The 19,691-nt window shown below is 38.4% G+C and overlaps 1 protein-coding gene across 2 annotated transcripts in view; it reads right to left on the bottom strand.

Moving 5' to 3' along the window:
* Positions 1-18,425, bottom strand: part of ACTN2 (actinin alpha 2) — a 69,179-nt gene extending 50,754 nt beyond the window's left edge. The window contains exon 1 of one of the 2 annotated variants that reach the window (XM_005508655.4): positions 17,911-18,425. In XM_005508655.4, the coding sequence (XP_005508712.1) occupies positions 17,911-18,045 (135 nt within the window). In that variant the 5' untranslated portion in view covers positions 18,046-18,425. The remainder of the gene's footprint in view (positions 1-17,910) is intronic. The other variant, XM_065057818.1, reaches the window with a different exon arrangement.
* Between the last annotated feature and the right edge of the window lie 1,266 nt (positions 18,426-19,691).

The following is a 19,691-nucleotide window of genomic DNA, read 5'->3' as shown; positions in this document are numbered from 1 at the left end:
GTATTAGGTGCATGAGTATATTTTTATTAATTGAAAATAACTAAAATCTTACATCTTACTTGCTGGTTTGAATTATTGACAACTGTCCACTTGCTCTTATTTGCCCTTGCAGTGGAAGCCTAAACACATTGGTACACATTAGTAAAATAACTAGAGCAACTCTAACAGAAGAGGTGGTTCACCAGTACAACTCGATCATGCTAAAACACTTAGTAGACAAAGTGGGATTTTAACACTAAACACGCTAGAATACACCAACAACTCAAATGAAGCACAGTGAAAGCATAGGGAAGTATGTCACGAATTCTAAGGTATGGAAAATGTTTAGCGTGTTCCAAAAGGTCATTAAAAGGAATCCTTCAAATCATAGGCAGTATGACCAAGTCAAATTCCTGGGAACAACAGAAAGGAGAGCATAGAGCCATCTCACAAAGGAAGTTAGTAGAAGCCCCATTACAAGGTCCCCAAATCCAAAGTTGAGGAAAGCCTTCCCTGCTCCAGCACATCCATCCATATAGATGAACAGATGTGTCAGAGATGACATGCTAGCATACTCTGCACTGTCAGCACATCCACTCTAGTAACTTAACAAACTTCACCCCAGTTCCTTAATTTTATCTTTTACAGGAGACGTCATCAAAGGGATGCATTCATCGCACAGGACATAGCACATCTTGATAGTATTCTACATTTTGGAAGAGCCCAGGGAGACCTCAGTCCTTACAAAGCAGGTGGCCTAATCCTGTGCAAGTCTAGGGTTTCCTGTAAAACATGCCACTCCTTCCCAGCACTGAACGATTGCACGTCTGTTTTACAGTGCTCACTATCAACAAAAAAAACACAGAGCATGTAAATATCCCTTCAAGAATAATTGGGCAAGACTGAACCTTGAAAAATGTGAAGAAGATTATTGAGCCTTTTGGTTCAAAGTGGGTAACATTAGTTCTTCCTTTCAGAGGAGACAAAAAAGAAAGGTTATTGTTGTCACAATGGTCTAAAATGGAAGAAAAGCCAGGAAGCAGCAAGATGTATGGGAAATTCAGTATGGATCACTGCAGGCACTGTTCTCAGCTCAGCCATAAGGGAAGAACAGGAAGGAAAGGAAGATAAGAGGTTTCACAAGGACTTTGAATGTGCTAAAACTGTTAAAATATGGCAAGGTTTATTAGGAGCAGGCATATAATATCTTTTTTGGATCAACTGAGATAGCTGGAAAAGACAGAGAAGTTTTCAGGCATATAAGCCCATCTTTACACGTAAGACAGAAACATCAGTCTTAAGCATGAAAATTTAGGTAAGTCTTCAGACACCTCAGGAATTTGTTGGACCATTGGTACAATGCTACAACAGCTCTATTCCCTACAGGAAGCTCCTTCCCTTTTCATTACTGGTGATGACACCCATCTATGACACTTTTACAGCAGCCAGCATCTGCATGATTCAAATGTGACTTTTCAAAATACACACAGTGCCCTAGGGTTGTCCACTTCTGTATTTTTATCACTTTAAAATAATTCTCCCTATTTTAAATATATTTTCAATCAGAAACATTGATATTTCAGAAGTAGGAGCATGTGCAATGGTTACAATCCCCTTTGAAAATAAAAAGTGTTAAAGATCTGTAGGACAAGTCTGGTCTAAATCTACTTTTCATTTTTGGAATTTCAAGAATCACTCAAATAATAGAACTCTGCTCAGAAAAATAATGCAGAAATAGAAGAGGCAAGAATCTAATGAACATCTTTAGTAAAAGCATTGGTGTGGTTTTACCTTGCATTATAAAAATGCAAGATATCTTTACTCATCTTTACAGTATAACTGCAACCTACTTGATTTGTTAAGGTGAAGAAAACTGAAAGAAAAATGAACTCTCAGAAAAAAAAAAAAGCAAAGCCAACAAACAACTACTGCCTACTTCTGGTGTGTTCCTTTAATTCTAAATATATATATATTTTTTTAACACATTCCTATCACTAAGCAGACCACAGTGGTCTGTGGTAAACTTAATAATAAAGGGAGAAACACACTCTTATAGGTGATAAAAGGTTTGGTATACTTTACTTACACAGAAGTAGGAAACTTCGCTAAGCAAGTCGCATCAACTTTTGCAGAATCCAATAACACATTTAAAAAATTTAACTTCCAAGGACAAGCAAGCAAAAACTTAAGTTATGCTACCTTTCTAAGACTGTATTTGGATACACGCATGTCCTCCCCTCATTATTTTGCCTATCTAAACTCTAGCCATTCGTCGTAGTTGCACTAGTTAAGCTAGACTATTTTAAAGGTTCCCCCTACCAGGACTCTACAGAAGCAGCTCTCTTTTATGTCATATACCTAAGCTAGTTGCAACAGCAGAGAGCTATTTATCTAAGAGGAAAACTAAACACAAAACCATATGGTAGGAAAAAAAAAAGTGTTTAGCAAGTCGGAGAGTTTATTCCTACTAATGGTGAGTAACGGCTCACTATTAAGTGGAAGGGCTTATTAAGTATACTTAGTTGGAATCTGCCCTGAACCATTTTCTATGCTACAATTTACTTATTTAGATGACAGAATAGAGTGTATGTTTATAACGTTTGACTATGACAGCAAAATGATGGGTCTGTAAGCATGTTTCATGACAGAGCTACAAATTGAACTAATCTTAACAAATCAGTGAAAAAAGATGGATGCAGATTATCAAGAAGTCTGAAGTACTGCCCTCCTCCAGTAATAAATAACTGCAAAAACACAGGATAGAGAATGACTGGCAGGGCAGTAGCATTGAAGTAGAGACTCTGGGAATAACAGTGGATCACAACTTAACCTTTTTAAAAAATATTGTACTGTTATAAAAGGTAAATACAATATTGGAATGTCTAAGCAGAAGAACGGTGCATCAATACTGTATTTCTTCCAATCTCTTCAGTGTTGGAAAGAGATTAGCTGTAATAATGTCTCCTCTTTTGGGCACAACATTCAAGAAGAATATGGACCAGCTGGAGAGAATCAACAAAACAGCCATGAAAATAATAAAATTCTAGAAAAGTTCATCTATGAAAAACATAGAATCATTGGGTGAGCTTAATCATGAGAAGTTTGAAAAGAGAGTAATACTTGTCTCAACCATTTAAGAAGTCACAACGGAGAAGAGAACAAATCAGTTCTCTGTGTTCACTGAAGATAGAGCTTAAGATAGATAGTCATGATCTTAAAAAACAATGAAGAAGATTTAGATTAATTTTTAACTCTAGATGTAGCGAAGCACTGGAAGAGGTTTGCTGGGTAAATGTGGAATCCCTCTTGGATATCAAGAACAAGATGGATAAATGTGTTGAGAACAGCATGTGTGCATTTGCTTCTGCCCAAAAGCAGGGGAATGGACTAAATGCTTTCCCAGATTCTCCCAGTTGTACTTTCTATGATGTTCATGGAAGATTTCCATCCTAACTGGCATCTACACTGCAGCCTTGAAAAGGGACGATAGGCTCTTTTTCCTTCCAGATTCTGTGGCTGAGAAACCCTAAAACTTAGGTATGTATGTTATCTAAAGACAACAAAATAAGAAGTCATTCAGCAGAAAACAACTCCCTTTTAGGAATCCAAGCACTTGGCATGCAAAAGATAGCTGTACATTTTGCTTTTGTCAGGATATTCTTTCTGTGGCGACCCCCATTTCCCTCTCCTACTTTCATATGATCCCCTAATTTCCCTTAGCAAAAATAAATACAATATTGAAGGAGATTTGTCATGGATTTTAGAGAAAAAAAAAAAAAAAGAAACAAAGCAGAAGAAATCTAACAGGATAGAGGGAAAAAAGATGCAAAGCCAAGAGGCAGAAGAGTGTTCACAGAAAGTTAAACTTAAACCAAATTAAAATGAAAGTGGATTCAATTATCTGTCCAATTGTACATACATTTCCAGAGGTCTGTATTATTATCCTGGAGAAGAGATCCTGACACTTGTGTTTTCTCCCCAACATTGCAGCAGCCTTTAAGGCATTTAAGATAGGAATTTTAAAAATGTTTTAATTGTCCTAAATGCTGAGCATTTTATGACCCATCATTCCTCATATGGGACTACCAGCCTTTAAACAACAATGGGAGCAGATGTTAGCCATAGCTGAGTACCTTTAAGTGTCCCACTTGCGTATTCAAGGATAATGAGAATAATAAACCTTCCATATCCCACAGGACTATTCGGGGGGAAAATTCGCTGTTACTTTTGAGGTGCTCAAACACTACCCTGAAAAAAAAGCCATATAAAGAAATAGCAGCAAGAAAGATTATAAAGTTGACAAAACTATAAATATCTTGTAAATAAAGACCTATAAAATTATTCAAAACCAGAACCTGTTGTGACCAGATGGAAAACAACACATAACAACTACTAACATCTTCAGTATCTGTCCTCAGTCATCCAAAGTTAATTCTACATATAAAATCAAATACAGGTGTTCAGTATAAGCGAGTTACCTACTACTGTAAATCTAGTTGCATGCTAGTTATCCTTTCTTCCTTAAACTCTTAGTGAATTAAGCAATGTGCCAGACACTTATGTATGGAGAAAGAATTTGCTTGGGGAACCGTTAATAGCAATGACTGTGAATAACCCCACAGATGCAATCTGAGAAAGCGCTTTCACATACAGAAATTGTTTTAGCTTTCACCTCTAGGATTAAAAGTCACTGTCCCTACCTCTCACTAATAAGGTCAGTTTTGGGCACCTCCAATGAAGCTGCCATTTCTGGTGGTTTAAGTGATGGGGACACCTGTCCCCCTGAGAGCTAAACTGAGAGTACAACTCACCTCATAGACATTACCAAACAGTCTGCATGTGTTAGCAACCTTGTCACTTGTTCACCTGGCCTGAGTTCAAAGCACTGACCTAAAAGTGAAAGGTTCCCTCCAGCCACGTATTCCCAACCAATAAATTAAAAGTCCATTTCAGTACAAGGTTATCTTTCATCATGAGTTGGGGTGTAGGAGCTATTAGAATATTCCACTCGGAAGGCTTTGCAATACTGAGACTTTTAATTAAGATTGTCATCACCTTGCTAAGCAGTGACAAAGGTCGGGGTTTTGCAAGTCAGCTTTCTCTTGGATGTGAATGACTATTTTTGCAGTATAGTTTGTTCATTCACATCATATGCACAAATTCTTGGAAAAAGATGGCCACAAACAGCATCCAGGCAATGTCTGTCTGTCTTACAGCAGGCGTGGGTAATTTGTTCTAGCTTAGATGGAGTAATGGGGAGCAATGCCTTGTTGTTTGCAATGATGTTACCTCTTTGTCTTCCCTCCTACTTCAATAACAATATGCATGACATCATTTACAGTTATACACTACCTTTCTGATGATTCTACTCTCTTAACTTTTATGTAAAACAACAGATACTTTAATACCTTGCCATAACAGAATTAATACCTCTGAATTTTTTTATTGCATACCAATATTGAATGAATCAAAATGTTCAAGGTACAAGATTAGCACTACACAATGGTAAATAAATGGTGTAATCTGTGAAGTAAACATAAAGTTCTCAAATTACTAACAAATGTCTGAGTTATAATAGCCCCCATATTAAATTGCTTTCTTTAATGAGGGTGAAAAGATAGTGAGTAAGGACTCAACATTTGAGCCCTTCTCATCCACAGCATTTTGTACAACTTCTTTCAAGTACTAAAACCGCTTTATACATTCGTCCAAAATCTTTATCCCACAGTAGAGGTGAAATGTAAATATGCCACGTGGACTGAGAGTTCTAAATGCAGAATTAGGAGGGCTCTGTTCATCTCTAAAATGGAATGATTGTGCAGTATTTTACAGTCTCATGTACATTTTGCAAATTTAAAACGCTGTAGCAAGTGAAAGAAGTTTTATTTCACAAGCCTCAAAAAACAAATATTGGTGAGAAAAGTATCATGTTCAGATTCAGAACAGTTCTTAAATGGGAGTAAAGCTTTAAAACAAAGCAAAAACAAACAAAAGAGGGACTAATGGAACAACATAAATGCAAAATCTTGAATAATCTATTTTGGGTCAATGTCTTTTGTTTTATTTTATTTTCAGATGTTGATTTTGTATTTCCCTTTAAGGAAAAGGTTATGGAAATCATCTCTTTCAATAGGCCATATTGTTTCTAGCATTTAATAATTTAACAATTAACAGAGCATGGTAGGTTTTTTTGGGGTTGGTTTTTGGGGAGGTTGGTGGGGGGGAGGAGGGGTGTTTTGTGTGGGTTTTTTTGTTTTGTTGTGGGGTTTTTTAACATGCAACACTGCCAAATTCTGTCCTTCAAAACATCTCCTACTGAAATCTGCAGAAATAGAGAAGCATCGCCCACATTGGCCTGTGCCTTTCTGATAGAGACACAGTACTCCCACACAGCGGGACTGGGAGTGCACAGCATCCAGACTGAACCTCTGAGGACTGCCAACTACCTGCATGGCACAACAGTATCTTCCTCTAATAGGGTAACCTAACTTTAGAGCATACTAACCAAATATTCTCTGTTCCAATACGCTGCACTGTGCAGAGCTTGAATTTGCACTACAAAAACAAGTAATTCTGACACTGCAACCTGAAGTTGTATGGCTATAACTACTGAAAAACTAAGAAATGCAAGGATAGAAAGAGGCATTTAGTATGTCATGGGACCAAAATATCCAACAAAAAGTCGAACAGTTATAGGGTTAAAATAAATTCACTAATTTCTACATGGCTCAGAAAGAGTTAATCCTGGATCCCCACCTTCCATGTTCAGCATTTCCCCTTCACAAGAGTATCGACAAACTAGAAGGCTTCTTCAGAAAAGGATTCACAGTAAAAATGCCAACAGGTTTGGAGGGAACTGTTTCAGCAACGATAACAGTTTTGAGACCAGCCTTTTTTCTGTTTTTTTTCTCTTGCTCTGTTTACTTTTCCAACTGGCCACCTGTTCACTATTATGGAACAAAAGCAAAATCTCTGTTATCTTTGCCTCTCCCTGTGGAGAGTTAAAAATGAAGTACAGGTAATCCAAACAGGGTCTCAAATACTGTGGTGGATCTGCAAGGGACAAATTTGCAGGTGTACTTTAAAGGTGAAGTTTACGCCCTTTATACTGCCTGGGTTTTTCTCTCATGTATATTAAAACAATAATGTGCAGTACCACCACCCTATCAGTGCCAAATAACCTTTTTATAAAGAGATCGCATCTTCTATTCTCCTTTCCAGTCTCGGGTCCTTCTTGTACAAGCTGTGCCCTAAAGTGCTCTTCCCAGTTTCCCAAGAGCTCCTAAACTATCACAGATAGTCCTGGCTATCTTTTTTTTTTTCAGCAGATACATATCTAAATGACCAAAAACTATTTAGGATGAGATGAAAGAAACATTACACATTACAGTATAGAAGGAACTAAAGGTATGTCCTCTGGAAATAGAAGGATTAATTAAAGTAGGCTAATCTGGGATTTAGTTGACTGGATTTCCAAATGTCTTTCCCTTGCTTTCTCTGTCGATTTTCTTCACCATGCTATCTTTATTCAGTAATTGCATACTACATTGCCAGATGAGTAAGCAAATTCATTATATATATATATTATTTTTCCAATTCCAAACACATATATTTAAGTCTGTCAATAGTCAGACTCCATGATATTTATACAGTACATGTCATCTTTGCACTCTGTTTTTTAGTACCTTTGAAGATCACTAAATCTAGTTCCACTTGTAATCTAAACTAAGGTTTCAGTTGAGATTCTTATAGAGAACGTTCCATGTTTCTTTACTATCATAATTAATGACTGAGAAAAAAAACAATTTTGATTTCATGCTTGTTTTAAGAATGTTTTTTAGAGATTATGGTAACTTCTGCTGTTAAAAATACTAATTAAACATATTGGGTTGATTTTTTTAAGCTCTGATGTTTTTAATGAGGTGTTAGCTGTAGAGTACCATTTTCTAAAACATTTTAAATATCCCATAAGACAGTAGACTTTCAGAAAAATTCCAGAGCTCCTAAATAATTTTTTGTGAGGTTCAGGTTCCTAAATTACCAAGCTTTTCTTAAAAACAGATTAAAAAGCAAAACATTGCTCGGGATCTTTGGATGGATTGATCATATATGCAAATATAATTTAACTAACCTGTTCTCAAAGCACTTGGCTAAGAATAGATGGGTAAATAACAAACAATGATGGCTGTAACTGCTGAAAACACAAGCACGTGTTTTAGACAGTACAGTGTTTGTGATAAGCAAACTGCTTTGTCAATTAAACAAACAGTTCTTTGCTTATAACACATCTCTTCTTAACAGGAGCCATGCTGGGACCTGTGCTCCCTCTTGGAAATGAAGGCCATAGACAAAAGGAAAGCAAGCAAACTTCAGCCTCATGTACAGCATTTTGTTTCTCTTTTAGTATCAATGCCAGATGGATGATAAGTCCATCTTACATAATATGTACCTGTACAGATACAGCTGCTTATCATAGAATAGTTTAGGTTGGGAGGGACCTTCAAAGGTCATCTAGTCCGAGCCCCGGCAATGAGCAGGGGCATCTTCAACTAGATCAGGTCCTCAGAACCCCTTCCAGCCTGGCCTTGAATGTCTCCAGGGATGGGACATCTACCACCTCTCTGGGGAAACCTGGGCCACTTTCACCAACCTGATAGTAAAAAATTTCTTCCTCATGTCTAGCCTGAATTTTTCCTCTTTTAGTTTAAAACCATCACTCCTTGTCCTGTCACAACAGATCCTGCTAAAAAGTCTGTCCTCATCTTTCTTAAAAGCCCTTTTTAAGTACTGGAAGGCTGAAGTAAGGTCTCCCTGGAATCTTCTCCAGGCTAAACAACCTCAACTCTTCCAGCCTGTCCTCACAGCAGAGCTGTTCCAGTCCTCCAACCATTTTTGTTGCTTCCTCTGGCCCCTCTCCAACAGGTCCATGTCTTGCCTGTGCTGAGGCCTCCAGAGCTGGATGCAGAACTCCAGGTGGGGTCTCAGTGCTTGTGGGGCTGCACTGCAAACTGCTTTACTGAAATGACTTGGGATTAAGAAGCAGTGAGAACGGGGAGTATTGCTTCAAATTTCTTCAGTGATCTCGTATACAGCAGATGATCATTGTACCAGCAAATGAAGGGGGCTGGAAGTCTATGAATAAGAGTAGAGTCGAAGGTAATCAGCTGCTCTGCCAAAGAAAATGCATGGTGGAACCACGCTCCAGGGTAGAGCTGTAGACAAATTTGGACTATAGAGGTTTTCCATAGCCTAAGGAAACTCCTCCAGATGAAATAATCCCCCAGAGCTACACACACATAATCATTTATATAATTTTTATTTGTATTTAGTGCAGCTGGGTACCAGTTTTTTTATATTAAAGAGTGCAATGGCTTAAGTCTTGCAGTAGTGAAAAGCTAAACTGATGCCAAGATTAAACATAAAACAGAGTTTAAAAAAAAAAAAAAATCACTTAACACTAGATGGTTAAGCTTTTCTGTAAGTGCCAAAATAGCAGGCTGATTTTGAGAGGTGCAAAACAGACAGAAGTTCCTCCTGACGTCAGTGGAAATGCCTGGGTGTTCAACACCTATAAAAAATACAAGTGTTTCCTTAGATGCTTAAGGAATAATCACAGATGCTAATTTTAAACTAGGGTAGTCACTCTCCGCAGACTCCTGCTATGGTAGTGGGGGTTAGCAAGGCTTTTCTAGGGGGCAGTTCAGAGTAGGAGCCATCTGCTCTAAATAAGGTTCTGCCAGCTATCAAAGTAACGGATGGCTGAACTGAATTTGCGTACAGGATTTTGAAGAGAAATAAGAACAAGCATCAGATTTCAAGTTGAAGGGTTTCTGACAGTTAAGAGCTGTTGGAAGGAAGCATTTGAAGTAAATGGAAAATCTTACTCATACCAAGTACAGTAAACACTTAGCACTTTCGTCTGTAAAGCCAGCACATGGGTATTATAACCACTGTTTTGGAGATGAAGACATGGACAAAGTGATATGGCCTTATAACTCCAAAAGCAGAGAAAACTGGGACAAGACATAGGAGCAGCAGTGCCCATTCTCACACTTAGGACACAAATTCAGGACTAATTGTCTCACCTGTGTGCACACAAGGAAATTTAAGGTGCAAATATAAACACTAACTCAACATTAGCCAGACAACTGTCAGCTTCTGCTTTTCTCTGGACAGGCTTTCTAAAGAATGAAGTGTGTTTCCACAAGCTACCATTTCAAGTGAGACACTTTCCTAAAAGGAGAACATTGCATTTCAAAGTCTTCTCTCTCTCTGCAGATGCTCTGGTTCCTGCAGAGCTGCAACACCTGCCCTGTAATCCTTTCACACCAGTAGTCTGAGGATTACTAGGACCATGCTATCTTGATCTGAGGAGTAACTTCTACTGCCAACAGAAGAGCTGCTACAGAATACGTACAGAAACAGTCACAGAGGGTGATCATAACATTGTGCTTGCTGGTTAAATTATGTGGAAAGAGGAGACTTCTGTCTTTAAATACATGCCAAATTTTATCAGGTAGAAAAAGAGCATTGTATAGCACCTGTATAGTTATGATCAGCTTATATGCATCAAGTCTCTCAACATGAAGCAGATTTAAAACCAACAAATTCAGTGATATTATAAGAAAAAATGTTATTATCACAGCACACCATGAAATTATGTTCTTCAAACAATGAAGACTTGAAAATCACCCCAAACTACTAAAAATGAAATTTAATTTAGGACAAAATAGAGTGCTCAGTATGAACACATTCTCCTTCTGGTATCAGCTGAGAGTAAAGGATGCATAGGCATAAAAGACACATGCACTGAGAGTCAGCAACTTCTCACTGCTCACAGTAGAGGAATATCACATCAGTTACACATTGTTTATCCCGACAATTAAGGCTCAGAAAAAATTATGCTTGGCAGTAAAGCCAGCCAAAAGAACTCAACTTTGCCAACTGTGTAAGCACTTTTATATTTGTTTGCTTGTAAGGATATAAAATAACATACATGATGGGTGTCTTTCGACTTGGAATAAAGCTAAGCAGCACAAATTCCGATCTAATTCTATTTCACTGACACGTTTCTTCCTGCATCGTGTCCACCTGCATTCCAGATGCAAATCGAATGTGTTCTGTAAGCAGGCTCTGCAGTACAGCTTCTAAAATACTACTAATATCTAGATAGCATTTACCATTCATGACTAAAGAAAATCCTAATTCTCAGTCTCACTGAAATTAATTCAGTAGAACTGTATAGTGCAATACAGAAATTACAACCTAAACTAAACATCATTAAATGGATAAGAATTTATGCAACAGTGATTAAATTTTTGTTAGGCATTTGGCATCAAATTTTTCCATCATAATGATGAAACTCCTTTTGCCTTACTTGTAAGAGGATGGAAGAGCTCTGGTGCAAGATTTTGAACTGTGCTACCCCATTGACAAAAAGTAGCCAAAATCCAGCTTAGTCTGTGTTAGTTTGATTTGGAAATGGTGACACAATCATATTTTCTTACCGGGAATCATCAGTTTACAGAATATACCTAAGCCCTGCTTTTGTTTGCACAGGGCTACGAATTGTATGAGCATATGAGCATAGATTCCCTATTTACTGCAGTCTCAGGGCTGAAGACCTTCAGTGTTCTTCCAAGTAAACACCTCCCATGCCGCTCTCTTCAGCTCTCCAGCAACCCAAACACAGATCCACAGAAAGATGCAGACCTCCCAGCCCCAAGAGATTATAGCAAAGTCCACTGCTTAACACACAGCTTTCCTCTAGCTCTTAAGCACCTTGGTTGCAGCTTATGGAAACCCACTTTCTTCCAATCCTTATTGTCTTACTAATTGGATCAGCATATCTGCAGACACTTTACTACACAAATTTCAGGGGAGGCTATGATGTGTATCTGTGAGTGGATTTAACCTTTCTTTCTTATTACAAAATAGTTTTTAAAATTTATTTTCATAACCACACAGTTCTGTTGCTGGCAGATTATTAGGGGTGAGTGGCAATTAACAGCTGAATTGGTACTGTAGGTATTACCCATTTGACAACACTAACAAAAACATACAGAACCTTGAGAGAGCTGTTTGAGTTTAAATAAAAAATATAATATTGAGCAATATATTGATTTCTCACACTTAATATTAATAAGGAAAAACTTCCCATTTGAAAAAAACAAAAACAAACAAACAAACCTAGCTCCATAAACATTTATAGTTAAGTGAATTTCATAATAGCTTTCTTCGAATTTTCCTTAACATATCAGCACCACAGTATTCAGGGCACTCTTTAACTGCACACCTTACTGGCAGCTTCCAAGACAGAATATGAAGCACACTGACAAAATATGATCGTTCCACTATCCTTTCAGCGTGCTCTTCTCAAGCACCATTCCATGCAAGTAACATCAGCAAGAGGAATTTAACATGTTACTATTTTAACAAGCACTAATCTCTAAGAGGCCAATCGTACTGAAGAAGCCATAAACACATCCCATATTTCTACACACAGTCCCTCTGCCCTCATGGAAACTCTTCACAAGACTGGAGAAACTGCAACTCCATGTCTTTCTGTTGTGTCTAATTTTTAGGAGAGTTATAGTATATGCTGAAAAATGAATACATGCTGAGGCAGAAAAAAAATTAAGCCCATCCACTGACTACCAAGTTCTGAGTCAGACCCTATATGGGGCCATATACCACTGAGAAGGTCACTTAAAGAGCATCCAGGATTTAAAAGGAAACAAGAGATTATTTATGTGTGTGTTCTTAATATTAGGCATTTTGGCATGCTCCGATTGAAAATTACTGATCCACCTGAAGGAGAAGCATTTGGTCTTGGAGTGCTGAAACTTCATGTTACTGTAAGGTACACTCTCTACCTATAGTGGCATATATCAAGACATTGTTCTTCTACGGAAGATAGTCACAGTAGTGGATGAATACTAGAAAAAAATAAGTCAAAAAAGGTGAAATTATTTCCTTTTCTAACTATTAGTAGTAATAGAAAATCCTGCATTTCAACCTACAAAATTCCCCAAAACCTATGTCATCCAAATGCTGTGCATAAAAGCTATTGGAGGCAGAGAACCGCAGTGTAGGACTCATTAGACCACATGATTTTTCCACTGATTATTATTCTGCTTGCAACTCTGGGGGATTTTCCTTCTAACAATTAAATCCCCTACTGAAGTTAGTCCTAAAGCTACACAACCCAGAACCCCCATCTTTTTAAGAAATATCCAACTGCTACCAGGTAAGTACTAGGAGTAAGTAATGAGAAGGCTGATGCTCTCTTAGAAAGGAGTGTACCTTTTGCCTCCCTCCCATTCACCAACAGTTTTCATTGAGACCCTATTCTTGTTGCTTGCAGAGGGAAATCTCTGCGTTCTCAACAATCCCACTGGCATTCCACATGGGTTAAAAGTGTTGCTTCATCAAAAACCCTCATGGTTGATTGTTCAAGGAAAGAATTTTGCACTGTCTAAAAGAAAAAAAAAAAAAATAAAAATCACCCCTTTTCCCCCTGAATCCCAACTTTGATTATTTCCAGGTAATCTCAGTAAAAATGCTAGGCATGGGTTGTGATGCCCTGTAGACACTGTTGACACTGCTATATTCTCCAAGACAATTATTTCAATCCACAAGGGATGGTTCTACAGTACTGAATTTTGCTGGTGGCATCCAGCCTCTCCTGCCAATGTTTTTATGCCTAACTTTTCTTTTTCATTCATTCAGGCTTGGTTATTTCTCTCCTTCTCTTCCTAGTCAAAGAATGAAGCTGTTTCCTTCCACTTCATCTGTCTTCTCACTCACCAGTAGACTTCTTCCAGGAAGAGGTTTCTGATAAGATATCAATTTAGATTTCATCCATAGAAGACCACACAAACTTCAGAGTGAATCTGGGACACTGACTGTAACTCTATTTATAGATGCTGAAGTCAGACTCAACACAAGGTCAATTCCTCTTTCAGGCTGCAATGAACCTCTCAAATCTGCTGAACTTATTGAAGTTGCAGCAACACTAGAAAAATAAGGACGATGTCCATAATTCATAGTGCTGGTAGCTTCTTCCAAATAATCTGCCATATGTGTGGCTTCCAAATGCATTTTTATTTGCAAGGACAACAGAATTGTGTTACCAACGAAAGGAGGTAATGCAGATAAATCCATATATGTCACCCTGAAAATGTAATCTGATATGTACTGCTGAAGGCTGGAAAAGACACAGCTTCTTTCCTAAAGAACCTTTTCCAAAGTCCTCACGTATACACAGCATTCAGTGTCATCAAGAAGATTTGCATTCACAAAGAGTGTAATATCCAGGTAAATAAATATTCTGAGTCTTCTTGTTTAGAAATTGCATTGACACCTACATTATAACCCTTTTGCATTAACAAAGCAGTGGCATCAGGGCCATACAGTAAGCTAGAATAAGAACATTCATCGATAATAGTATCAGTAAGGCAAGGAGTATGTTTCCAGTTCTTTCCTTACATATGTTGGTACAGCAGTGTCAGAGACAAGTCTGAATGACTGCAGAAGACACGTACAAATACGTGGAGCCAGTTTAGTGCTTTACGGTACAATACAACTGTTCTGAAGAAGGGATCACACTGGTATCACAACTTCAGATCTTTTCTCTAGCCTGAAGGCTTAAGATTTACTTGAAAAACTAACAAACCACATTTCATGTTAAAGTTTAAAAAAGCACACTCCTATAATAAACTATTTATAGCGAAAGTTACAAATAAGAAAGAGCACTGTTTAACGCACAGCTCGCTAAGTAGTGTTGGCAGTTCAAACTTGATTCAAACAATACATCTGCATCTTGAGTAGCATTGTTGTGCTTGGTTTCCTAAGCTAAGGGACACTGCATTTTCCTATGTTCCTTTTAGTTATATTGAGATACAGGCTACTGAAAACTAAAAGGTTTCCAAAAAAAGTTCAACAAGCTCCGAAAACTTCAGAAATAAGCTTATCATAGAGAGAAGAGATATCATGTTTCAAGTCTTCCACTATGAGCTAGTATGATTTTTATTCCCCTCCAGTCCAGCAGGGTAGGAACTGAAAGCAATCTAATTACTAGTCTGACATACCATAGAACCAACCACTTCCATCTGTTGTTCTAAATATCACTGCTGTCCTCTTTTCACCAGTGGGAAATGGAGATCTGAAGTGAGCTGATCTTACCTAAGGTTACAGAGTAGAGTGTAGAAGAGAATCTCACCCCCTCTGTCCAGACTTTTTGATTTCCAATACTTTTTTATTTCCGTGTAGTACTGAAGAAACAAGGGGCCACTTTCATAGATCTTTCAACTGCTGTTTAAGCACTTGTGGCCAGTGGAAATGTACTGGGTCAAGCAGCAGATTTCAGAAGTTTCCAATCCCATGGTTCCCATCTACATGTTCAAAAGACACCAAGGCTGTAGTTTTCTAATGAGTTCCTACCGAAGACAGCATGCCCATCCATAATACATTTTTTTGTTGTTGTTATTCAGTCTTTCTTTATAGTTTCTGCCTGAAACTTCCAACAATATGATCCTGTTTGAGTTTTTACCAACAGTGCCTAATGTAGAAAATGGTCAAATTGCTGTATTTTCTTGATTTCTTGATTTGACACAGGCTAAATATTACCCTAACCAAAGCATTTAAATTGGTGTTCACATTCAGAGAGAAAGTTGAGGTACTACACAGCCTCCTTTCTTAAAAGTGTACTTCATATTTATTCTGACATTTGCAACCACCAAGGAACCTGGATTACAGCAGTCCATAATACTCTATGAACCATGGTTATAATTAGGCGTCACATCCATTGTAATCCTATGGACGTCATCATGTGTTACCAGCATCTGTTGACAGATCTCATACCAGGCATATCACTAAAATGGCAAGTCTGGAGAGGGCAACCCACAATAGAAACAATGGCATTTATTTTTGGTTTGTTCCAAGACTGCCTAATAGAAAATATATGCTGCCAACTGCCAGGGCTCCACTGAGATCACTTTTCAATATTATATTACCAGTTTGAACAAAGATCTGTACCCATGTATCTGCAATCTTCTCCTAATAAATAAAGAAAGCATTTTCTGCAACTGTCTTAGCATCAATTAGAGAGACAGAAGTCTTGAAATTTTATTAAGTCTGTCATAAGAGTACACATTTTTCTTCTGTAAGTCAACAGATTTAATGCAAACATAAGAAAGCCTACAGAATCCAAATTCTCTTTACTTTTTATCATTTATCTGCACTGTAGAAAAACAGCATTAGACTGCTGACTATGTAGTAATCTGTCCATTATGTCTTTACTTTGAAAACAGCATTCTCTGAAACGCCGGACAATTGAATCCTAATCAGATGTAACCATGACCTGTTATGGCTGAGTACTTTCAAATCACTAAGCACTTAAGCACTAAGACCAATTCCATTCTCATTATAAAACATAAAAGACTAGTTTGCCATCTAAAGAGTGTAAATTAAAACAAATGTCCATGTTCATGAGTATGGTTTACTAATTGGTTAGGAGTTACAGCAGCTGGTGGGTGAAGAAAAGTTAACTTCAACCTAGCTCAGAACTTCTCCCACTATACTCATACAGCAGGATCTGAGCAGGTGTGAATGTAAGAAAATGAATAAAATCAGCTAAAACTCATAGGAAGAAGGAGACAAGTAAAAACTGAGAGTAAAATATTGGCTCTACCGATTTAAATGACAAAGCAAAGCCATTGGCCCCAATGATTCTAACAGCTCCTACTTTTACAGCTATACTTTTATAGTACAGCTTTTACAGAAGCTGTGACTGTAACAGTGGGACAAAATATCATCAGATATAATTTGGAAACTTCTACTTAAGTTCTTGAAGTGAGCTGCTCACCTATAACAAAAAGCATATTCAACTGTATTGTCTAGAGCATCATTTCTCTCTCTCTCCTCCTGCTTTTTTTTTTCATTCTTGTAACCAGCAGATAACCTTTTAATCTCAGATCTGTCAGATATGACTTCAGCATCACCTTTTGCATTAGGAAGTAACAAATCTTTTACAATACTTCATTTCTCTCTTTTCCATATGCTGCTCAAAACTCAGTGTTCTGAAATTAGATATTGCAAATATTACTAAAGTACCAAACCCTTCACAAAACTGCTGATGGGATTATAATCTCTGCCTATATTCAGAATAAGAGCATGGGTAGTACTTGCTGGCACAATGGTTTTCTTACACCTAAAAGGCATGAAGCATTCCCTGGACGATGGTGTATTCCAAGGAGTTTACAGACTTGTTTTTTCCCAGGGAGTGAACTGGCATGTGAGAACCTAATCATGAAATACAGTTTTCCAGATCTAGTCTGGATGTATTTTTAAGCAATATTTTCCTTGTCAGACCATTCAGTCAGAATTAATAATAAATTCTAATGAGAGCTGACTTGGAGGATCACAATTTCAAAGTCTGCTCTCAGAAATATTGTAGACTTTGTCTGCATACCAATTTTGAACCACCTCATTCATCTCCCTGTTTATAATTGCAGTTTACTGTTTTTGAGAACCAATCAGGCACACACATCAACTCAGATTCTGCTTTCCGAAAGGAGGATCCAGGAAGCGAAGTTTAAAATTACTGAAATCTCCGTCAACAACTAATATATAAATATAGAGGTACTGACAGAATCTTTCCAGTGCAATATAAACTCCTGACTCCCATAAATTAGTGCCATCTTACATAGGTTTCACTTAAGAATTCAAAAAGTGAATGCTTTATCCACAAAATATGGCATAGCTAATATACATTATATCTATGCTTTATATGATGTAAAATACATTATCTTACAAAATTAGAACCCATTACTGCACAGCCCTGGCAAATCCAGAGGCAGCACAGCAATATATTAATTAGAGCATCATTCCACACAGAAGCACATATACAGACACACTTTATTTCCAGACCTTCCTTTGCTGTTTCTCCCATGCTGGGTCCAGGAGCAGGTCCCTGTCCCATTCTTCTTCTTGGGTCATGTACTCATCCTCTTCATAGTTGTAGGTGTACTGCATGTTTGTTTCTATCTGGTTCATGCTATTCATGCTACCTGGGGATCAGCTTCAGCTGCTGTGGCTTCTACTAGTTTTAAACGTATGTATACTTTTTAAGCTCAGTTTACTTGCAGATGGGTTGTAGGTAGCAGTGTCTGTTTTCTTTCTTATCTCTCTTGCGAAACGACAGGGAGTGAATATTGATGAGTCTTGCTGAGAGCAGAGGCTGAAACTGTCAGGTAGGTGCTGACCTATGGTGACCTTCCTTCCCTCTCTCTCCTGCCCTCTTCCCTTTCTCTCTCTGCTGCTACTGCTACTGCTGCTGCTGTAGGTCCCTGCGGCTGACCCTCCGGAGAAGCCCAGCGCGGCTCATTGCTGCGGCTTATTATCCCCGCCGGGCTGTCACGTGGCGCTGCGGCGGCTGCGGCCCCGCTCCAGGCGGCGGGGCGCCCTCGGCCGGGCCGGGATCGCCGCCCCTGCGGGCGGGACAGAGCGGGGCTAGGAGCGCGCTGTTTCTGCGCAAGGCAGCGAGAGCGACAGCCTCCGAAAGGGGCAACCCTCCTCCCGTAAGCGCTCTCGCCAAAAATTACCATCTACTCGTCTGTGTCTCCTTCCATTCGATAAAATACCTGACTTTTTTTTTTTCCTACTGACGTGTATTTCTACTTGTCCAGACCCATCTATGATTGCTGATGCAGTATGACATTGTCTATCATTAGTCTGAAGTCTGTGTGGACCCTTGAGTCACTTCCTACTTTCCTTTTTGGATTAAGGATCACAAGAGCTAGTGCAGACAAGGACACCCGAAATGTGAAACAATTTCCAGTGGAGATCAGGATTGGAGTTAAACCAGAAAGTGTGGAAAAGCACAACTTTAAAAAGCAACATATATCTTCTTTGTCCAGGAAACATGCTTAGTACATCCCCAAAGCAAGCACCAAGAAGTACATGCAAAGGTCTTTCTAAATGTGACAAGAACCATTTACCTGTGCTTTCCACAGGGTAAAATCTGAAAAGATGTCACTGAGATCAAGCATCCTGGCAAAGCCTGTCCTGTATCTCCCCTGCCATTTAATTTCAGTTGCCCTGGCAACAACGTTACTTCTGGGAATTGGCAAGTTCACTATGTTCTTCGTGGAGCCTGCCATTCTATCATCCACCAAGGTCATCCTCTATACCAGTGTCCACACTGCATACAATTTGAACTTTACTTACAAAAAGAAAAAGCTCACCAAAACCGAGCTTTTGGAAGCCATAAAAGACGAAGATCTAAGGGAGAACTATGTTCAGTAAAGGCAACCATAGATCTCTAAGCCAATGTGAATGAAGAAACAAAACAACAGCTAAACAGCACGTGTCCTCCACTTCCTGTTGCTAACCAAAACGCTGCTTTTTGTCAAGGCACCTTCTGTCCCATAAGTCTATGCAATTTAGAACATACATACATGCACAGGTAATACCTACCCATTAGCTCAAAAAAACTTGATGAATGCAGCACTAAGGTTGCAAATTGGAATTCAGAAGAGAATTGCAACATGTTCCGTGCAGTCAAAGTAAGCTGACCTTCCAAAGACTGCTGTACATATTGTATGATAAATAGTCTAAAAAAAAAATCAAACTCCAAATCTATGCAGCAAAATTGGAATCACATGCTTTTCACCTGCTGAATGCAAATATTCTCAAGGTTTTTACATTTC

This window comes from Columba livia, chromosome 3 (assembly GCF_036013475.1).
Source record: "Columba livia isolate bColLiv1 breed racing homer chromosome 3, bColLiv1.pat.W.v2, whole genome shotgun sequence".
In the NCBI taxonomy this organism is placed as follows: Eukaryota; Metazoa; Chordata; class Aves; order Columbiformes; family Columbidae; genus Columba; species Columba livia.
Note: the sequence above shows the minus strand (reverse complement) of the source record. Positions and strands in the feature narration are given on the sequence as shown.